The sequence below is a fragment of the Carlito syrichta genome, unplaced genomic scaffold (genome assembly GCF_000164805.1).
Source record: "Carlito syrichta isolate Samal-C Ts95f unplaced genomic scaffold, Tarsius_syrichta-2.0.1 Scaffold303036, whole genome shotgun sequence".
Classification (NCBI taxonomy): domain Eukaryota; kingdom Metazoa; phylum Chordata; class Mammalia; order Primates; family Tarsiidae; genus Carlito; species Carlito syrichta.
The window spans coordinates 684,016-691,971 of NW_007247132.1; the positions used below are offsets into that span (position 1 = coordinate 684,016).

The following is a 7,956-nucleotide window of genomic DNA, read 5'->3' on the forward strand; positions in this document are numbered from 1 at the left end:
CCTTTTGACCTGCTCCCTTTCTATGACTGTGAAGTTTGTGACATGGGTAGCGACAATCCATGACAGAAGCACTGTGGGGAATTTGGTGGAAACTGGATAGGAAAATGGGCCATGCTGCATAGCAACCTCTGAACCATTGGTCCTCCAGGTGGTGATACATTTTTCAATTTTAGAAAATAGGGGAGCTCTACAGATCATTTATAAACATAGCAACTTGGATGAATGTCCAGGGACTTATTTGGAGTAAAAAAAAGTCAATCCCAAAAGATTACCTACTGTATGATTCCAGTTATATAGCACTTACAAAATAGCAAAACTTGATTGTATTTATTTTATATTTTATTAACTTAATTTAATTTCTTATTATTTTATTTTATATTTGAGTCACAATCTCACTCTGTCGCCCAGGCTGGAGTGCAGTGGCATAGTCACAGCTCACTGTAGCCTCTACCTCCTGGGCTCAGGTGATCCTTCTACCTTACTCCCCAGTAGCTGAGACTACAGGCACATGCCACCATGCCTGGCTATGTTTTTGTAGAGACAAGGTCTTGCTATGTTGCCCAGGCGATAACAAAAATTTTAGAAATGGAGGATAGATTAGTGTTTGCCAGGGGTTAGGGGCAGGGGAGAGAAGGGATCCTTGTGGTCTTGGAATTGTTTGGTATCTTGACTGTGGCTGTGGATACATGAACCTACACAGATACTGAAATTAGTACGCAAAAATGAGTACAAGTAAAACTGGGAAAATATGAATAAGATCAGTAGATTGTATTAATGTCAATATCCTGGTTATATTATACTGTAATTTTGCAAAATGTTACCATGGGAGAACAGGACAAAGGCATAAGGGATCTCTATATTATTTCTTATAATTGTAACTGAATCTACTGCTATCTCATTTTTTAAAAGTTCAGTTCTATTTGGTACTAAATGCATTGTGAACTCCATTTTAAATTTTTATGTCTGGGAAAAGAAAATATTAACAAAAGCAATATCTAACTGTCACTCTAAATAATCCCCTTCCCGCTCTCTCATGGGACTTCTGTCTTGTAAGATACCCCTCTCCTAAAGACACACCATCTCACCCCTTCATTCCCAAGGCGTAACACACTTAGTGCTGATGAGCGTGACAGCTTGTCAGCTGTGAAAATAGAGAGCAGGAGACATTCTCTGGACATCCAGCTCTGTTGGGCAGTCCCAGGCACTTTAATTTAATTCTCGCTACAGCCCTGTGAAATAGGTTCTGTTCTTATCTCTCTCGTTCACATGAGCAAGCAGATGAGTAAGATTAGAAAATAAATCACGTGGTCCTCCTCTTTACCATCCTAGGGAGTTAGGGCTTTGGAAGTACTATGCTTATTTTTTTAAAAAATCATAGTAAAATACTCATAAGTAAAATTCACTGTCTTAGCCATTTTAAAAGTGCATAACTCAGTAGTGTTGAGTATGTTCACATTGTGTGTAACCAATCTCCAGAACGTTTTTTACCTTGTGAAATCCATTTCTAAGAATTGGCCTACTCCAGATGATTTGTATAAGTGGATCCCATAGGAGTGGAATTTTTCTGACTGGCTTAACTCACTTAGCACAATGTCGTTCAGGTTCATCCATGTTGAAGCGTGTGTCAGAATTTCCTTCCTTGTTAAAGACTGATTAATAGTTGTATGTATGTACCATATTGTATGCATATACTCAGAAGTGAAGTTTCTGGATCACAGCATTGCCCCTAAGTTTGAAAGTCATTGAGACACCAGCCATATTCTTAGGGAATCTCTTTTCTGTGACTTTTTTCCTTTCTCCCTGAATTGGAGCTGATGAGATGAGAATTGACAGAGGATTGTGGTAACGAGACTCAGGTCATAGTGTTTTTTGTTTTAGACAGTAACTAACTAAGAGACAGGAAGCTAGCGAAAGACCTAATTGTAACATGTAAGATTATATATTTGATTTTAAAAAGTCTTTTAGGCAAGATGATGTTATTTCTTAACAAATAGGTTATGTAGTTGGGAATATTTCTGCTAATTGTGTTTGTGTGTGACTGCCCATCTTAAAAAGAAAGCCTTTTTTGTTTTAGGTTGATACAGAAGCTGAACCAGCAGACAATATTACAAGTTTCCTGTGGCAACTGGCATTGCTTGGCTCTTGCAGCTGGTAATGTAACATTCAGTGTATGCTAATACTGTGTTAGCTCATGCTGTGTTAACTCAGAAAACCCTTCTCTTTGTATGTTTGTGTGACATTACCTAACTCAAAACCTTTAATTACTGGTTAGGGTGTGTGCATTGCTATTGGACAGTGGCAGTTCTCAATGGCCTTTGCCTAGCTTATCCTTTTCTCAGGATATAGACAGTGACATGAGGGTCATCACTGAAGCTCTCACCCTCACAGGGGAAGATGAGCAGGAGGCAGGACTGTCCTTAGGTGTTGTTGAGCATATGGTAGATTGGTTTGTCTTTCAAGCTACATTCTACTATCAAGCTCTCAAATAAATGAAAAAGAAGGAGTTAGCCAGCCAATAACACCATGCTCTCTGTTAGAAGAAATCTGCATGTATATATCCTACTTTGTCATCTGCAGAGTCACCCAGGTAGTCATAGCTGGACCTCCTGAAGTCCTGGATCTCTCGGTCTTAGTGTGGTCAGACTAGTTCTCCTTGCTTAAGCCTGGTAATTGGCCTGTCGAAAATTGAATTTACTCGAACATTTAATATTTTATTTACGTAAATGTTAGTAGCCTTTGAAAAGCAGTAGGACTCAGCTTACCTCTCTCTCTCGTTATGTCATGTGGGAGTGTTGGCTTCGGCAGTCTTGCTGCGTGAGGGTCTCTGCTCCCTTGCTCCTGGGAGGTGTGGGGTGGGGTGGGGTGGTGTGGGGGGCAGGAGTGATGTTAATAACTAGATTATTTTTGTATATGTAACTTGTATCATTTTGTGTAACACCAGTTACTCTGTTCTGATTTTAGATGGCCAGTTCTTCACCTGGGGAAAGAACAGCCATGGGCAGTTGGGCCTGGGGAAGGAGTTCCCATCCCAAGCCAGCCCACAGAGGGTGAGGTCCCTGGAGGGGATCCCGCTGGCTCAGGTGGCTGCCGGAGGGGCTCACAGCTTTGCCCTGTCTCTCTCAGGAGCCGTGTTTGGCTGGGGGATGAATAATGCTGGGCAGCTAGGACTCAGTGATGAAAGAGGTAGGTCAGCTCCTCATGTGCACCTCTTGCTTTCACAAGCACGTGCCTCTGTTTATCACATACTTCTTGAAGGCCTTCTGTGTGCCAGCCCCATGTAGGGGACTAAGGGAGCAGCAGTGGACAAAACAGAGAGCATCCTTGGCTTTTAGTGGGGCTGTAGGTAGTGGATGGAAGCACAAGAAACCAGTAAGTACATAGCACGTCAGAGGACTGGAGAGTGCAGCTTCCTGTGGGACATTGGTGGTCAGGGAGGGCTCCTCTGATAAGATGTTTGAGCAGAGACCTGTGTAGGAGGTCATGTAGGGAGCAAGACACATGGAGATCAGGGTGAAAAATGTTCCTGTCAAAGGGAGCAGGGCATGTAAAGGCTCTGATATGGGAAGATATGTGGTGTGGAGAAAGCAAAGGGAAGAGACAGAACTAGAGGGCAGAGAGGTAGTATAGACCCCGTCATGCCAGGCCTTGGGGGGAAGGATGAAGATTTTGCTGCTTGTCTTAGTGAGGGGAAAGACATGGAGGGTTCTGAGGAGCAGATTGACCCAATTTGACTTTGACTGTAGTGGGTGATAAGGGAAGCTGGAAGCCAGCTTGGAGGCTGTGGGGGTAAAATTTTGCTCATTGCTGGATGTGTGGCTTGAAATAAAGGATGATCTGGAAGTATAAAGTTGCCATTTATGACATAAGGAAAATTCTGTGTGTGGTGGGGGTGCAGGGAGAACTGGAGAGTGTGGGGAAATTCTGAGTTACGTGTTCGATGTATTAAAACTGAGAAGTCTGTCAGATGTCCAAGTGCAGATGCAGACAGGAAGCTGAATATGTGGCAGGAATCCAGGGGACCCCAGGATTCATGCTAAGATCATTTGAAGATGTTTTTTTTCTGAGTTGGAGTCTTACTCTGTTGCCCATACTGGAATACAGTGGCATGCTCACGGCTACCGCAGCCTCGACCTGCTGGGCTCAGGCGATCTTTCTACCTCAGCCTTCCAAGTAGCTGGAACTACAGACACATGCCACCTTGGCTGGCAAATTTTTGTGATTTATTATAGAGATGAGGTCTCACCAAGTTGCCCAGGCTGGTCTCGAACCCTGGGGCTCAGGTAGTCCTATCGCCTCGGCCTCCCGAAGTGCTGGGATTACAAGCTGAGTGCTCACACTGTGCCCAGCCAAGATCATTTTATATGTTCCACTCAAAGGTAAATGGTAGTAACATTCTGATATTTAATTTTATCTTATTACAGATCGCGAGTCTCCATGCCATGTAAAACTCTTACGTACGCAAAAAGTTGTCTATATCAGTTGTGGAGAAGAGCACACTGCAGTTCTCACAAAGGTAAGGGGCTCAGAGTACTCTGTTGTGATGCTGGGTGTGAAATGGGCCGTGAAAATTGCTTATTTTATTTTATATTTTATTTTTTATTTTATATTTTTTGAGTCAGCGTCTCTGTTGTCCAGGCTGGAGTGCAGTGATCTGATCGCAACAATCACAGCTCATGGCATCCCTGACCTCTGGGCTTAGGTGATCCTTCCGCCTCTGCATGCCAAATAGCTGGGACTATAGGCACATGCCACCTTGCCTGCCTAATTATTTTTGTTTTTGTTGTTGAGATGAGGTCTCACTATGTTGCCCAGACTGATCTTGAACTCCTGGCTCAAGTGATCCACCCATCTTGGCCTCCCAAAGTGCTGGGATTACAGATGTGAGCCATCACACTTATCCCTGATTACCTTAGATTAGTGATGGTGTATAGTTACAGTGTTGTGGCTTGAACTCTTCAGCTTTTCTAGTCCTTTGTTCTCTGAAGGAATAGAAAAAGATTGCTTTTTTATGTGTCTGTGTTTTCCTTTTCGGTAACCTTGTAGATTCTCTTAGTACCATTTAAAAATAGTTCAATATAAATAACTTAAAAATGTAGGACAGTATGTATACAAAACAATATCCCATGTTCTTTTAAAACAAGTCATTTAAATACATAAAAAAGAAATAGCGGCTTAGTGTTTTAAAATTATCAACCTGTTTTCTTTGCTTTTAAATAGTTACATTCTAGAGAGAATGAACATTTATTTTTATATTGAGCAAATATTATTCTAGATTTACTTTCATAAAATGCCTTTGTTCAAATATACCTGTTAAAAAACAGCTTACAACTTACTTATCAAGGAGTTTGTGGGACATTTAATTTCTTATATGTGAATGACCATGCAAAAGCATCTCATTTTACCTAACACCTTTTCTCCTTTTTTATTTGCTTCCTAACGCATCACTATATATATATTTTTTTAAATTTTAAAAATAGAGACAAGGTCTCGCTAGTCTTAGACTCCTGGGCTTAAGCTATCCTCCTCCCAAAATGCTGGGATTACAGGCGTGAGCCATCGTGCCCAACTGATCGTTTTACTTTTAAACAGTTTTTAAAATGTACAGAGGGCGCAGTGCTGTCTTTGTTCCATAAAGACGCGGTCTTAAAATCTCTTTTTATTATTTTTCTATTTGATGAATGTTCTAAAATGATTTGACCAAGTATCGAGTGTAGTGTTCTTGTAAAGATTGTTGTGGTAGGAATTTTGTATGTAGGTTTTAGAGGAGTATCCTCAAACTCAGAGGCAGAGTGAAGCCCTGTGGTGTTTGTTCCTTGCCAGAGTGGAGGTGTATTTACGTTTGGCGCTGGTTCCTGTGGGCAACTTGGACACGACTCCATGAATGATGAAGTTAACCCCCGAAGAGTGTTAGAACTAATGGGTAGTGAAGTGACTCAGATTGCGTGTGGCAGGTGAGTGCCCCTCAGGGTTTCTGTTATCTACTAAGACTCAACAGTAGCTCTTTCTTGTCTTTGTGGTGATGGAGAATGTGACTACACCTAGTCACCACCATTTTAAGAAATCTTACCTGCATGCACACCCTTGGTAAAACTGGGAGAAAGATCTTAGAAGGGTATGGCAAGAGTGACAGAGGGCGTTAGGCTTCTTTTGGGATAGAGTGTAGCACGATGTGGGGAAGAGATGAAAAAAGGAAAGTGAGAACATCCCAAAGAACTTCCTGGAAATTTTGCCTGGGTCTTCCCTTCTTCTTCCCATTTCTCAGAGGTCATTTACCTCAGAGGTCAAGTGCAGCAGGTCATTCTGCTCTTTCCATGACTTGCCATCCTTCCCATGACCTAGAGTATCAGAGAAGGACAGTGTTCTGGAGAGTCAGCGGTGCAAAAAGGGCCACATATTTCCTTGGGAGAGGCTCCACCCTGCACGGTGCTCACATGTGGAAGTCAAGAGTCAGAGTTGGAGTGAACATCTACAGCCATAGGAACCACACTGATGAGTTATGTTATGTCTCCACAGGCAGCACACCCTAGCCTTCGTGCCTTCTTCCGGACTCATCTATGCATTTGGTTGTGGAGCAAGAGGTCAACTGGGAACTGGACACACTTGCAACGTTAAGTGCCCGTCTCCTGTCAAGGGTTACTGGGCTGCCCACAGTGGCCAGCTTTCAGCCCGAGCTGGTAAGAGTGATTGTCACTGGAATTTAATGGTATTTTAAATGCTGAAAACAATTTATTTTATTTTTTTATTTTAATTTTTTTTTTGAGTTGGAGTCTCACTCTGTCGCCCGGACTGGGGTGCAGTGGCCGCTCCCGGGCACAGCAGCCTCGACCTGGGCTCCGGCGATCCTTCACCCTCAGCCTTCCAAGTTGCTGGAACTACAGGCGCGTGCTACCATGCCTGGCTAATTTTTTTATTTTTATTTTTATTGTAGAGATGAGGTCTCGCCAAGCTGCCCAGGTGGGTCTCGAACCCGCGGGCTCAGGCAATCCACTCACCTCGGCCTCCCAAGGCACGGGATTACAGGCTGAGCCACCGAGCCCGGCCGAAAACAATTTTTTTTTTTTATAAACTATGTATCCATTATTTACCTTGAGGTCCTTTGGAAGGAATGACTATAAGGTATTTTTGTGACATCAATCAACAGATATTTGAATACTTGAGACATGTGAAACTCTATAGTTGAGAGCTTAGAGAATGAATAAAGCAGCACATGTTATTTTGTCCCCGAGGACCTTGATGGTGTTGTATAAATTTTATTGCTGTCACTAATAATGATAGTTAACATTTATTGGATGCTTAACCAACTTCCATTACTATGCTGAGTATTCAAAACAACCTAGACACTAGCAGCTGTTATCTCCAGAGAGGAAACTGAGTCTTAAAGAGGGTAAGAAAGACATTTACCCAAGACCACACAGATTCTGGAAGCTGGAACTTGAGCCCAGGTCTGCCTCATTCTCAAGCCTGTGTGTTATGTTACCTCTACTTTACTGTTAGTCTTTTGGTCCTGACATGATGCAAATCTTTCAATACCATTTCTTCTTTCTTCCCTTAAACAACAAATAGCAACATATTCATTTCATTGGAAATCAAAGTAAGGTTATCATTAATATTGAGTGACTGCTTCATCTAGAGGCATAGAGACAGTCATTAAAGAGAAATATAATTTAATAATTAATTTTGATGCTGAAGTCTGTAAAGTGACACACTTATGGCTTGATCGGGGATTTTTTTAAGCAGTAATAATTATAAGTTCCCTACTGTGCTATGAGAAATGTAAGACCAGAGATGCTTTTCCTCTTTGTAAACCTGGTATATAGCACAGGACCTAGCATAAACTTGTCACTCAAGAAATATTTATGGAATGAACATATGAGCATCTGAAAACGTAGTGGAACTTAAAATATAAAATAAACAAGATTTTGTTTTGGTGACGCTCCCAAAAGTAAAAGAATAGCT

General features: G+C 41.9%; 1 protein-coding gene across 1 annotated transcript in view; it reads left to right on the forward strand.

The window, feature by feature from the left end:
- The window catches only part of LOC110595587 (probable E3 ubiquitin-protein ligase HERC3), a 59,378-nt gene extending 52,666 nt beyond the window's left edge, over positions 1-6,712 (forward strand). Inside the window, exons 4-8 of the mRNA XM_021712046.1 lie at positions 2,075-2,151; positions 2,962-3,183; positions 4,422-4,513; positions 5,821-5,951; positions 6,514-6,712. Of these exons, the coding sequence (XP_021567721.1) occupies positions 2,075-2,151; positions 2,962-3,183; positions 4,422-4,513; positions 5,821-5,951; positions 6,514-6,712 (721 nt within the window). The remainder of the gene's footprint in view (positions 1-2,074; positions 2,152-2,961; positions 3,184-4,421; positions 4,514-5,820; positions 5,952-6,513) is intronic.
- Positions 6,713-7,956: the final 1,244 nt, after the last annotated feature.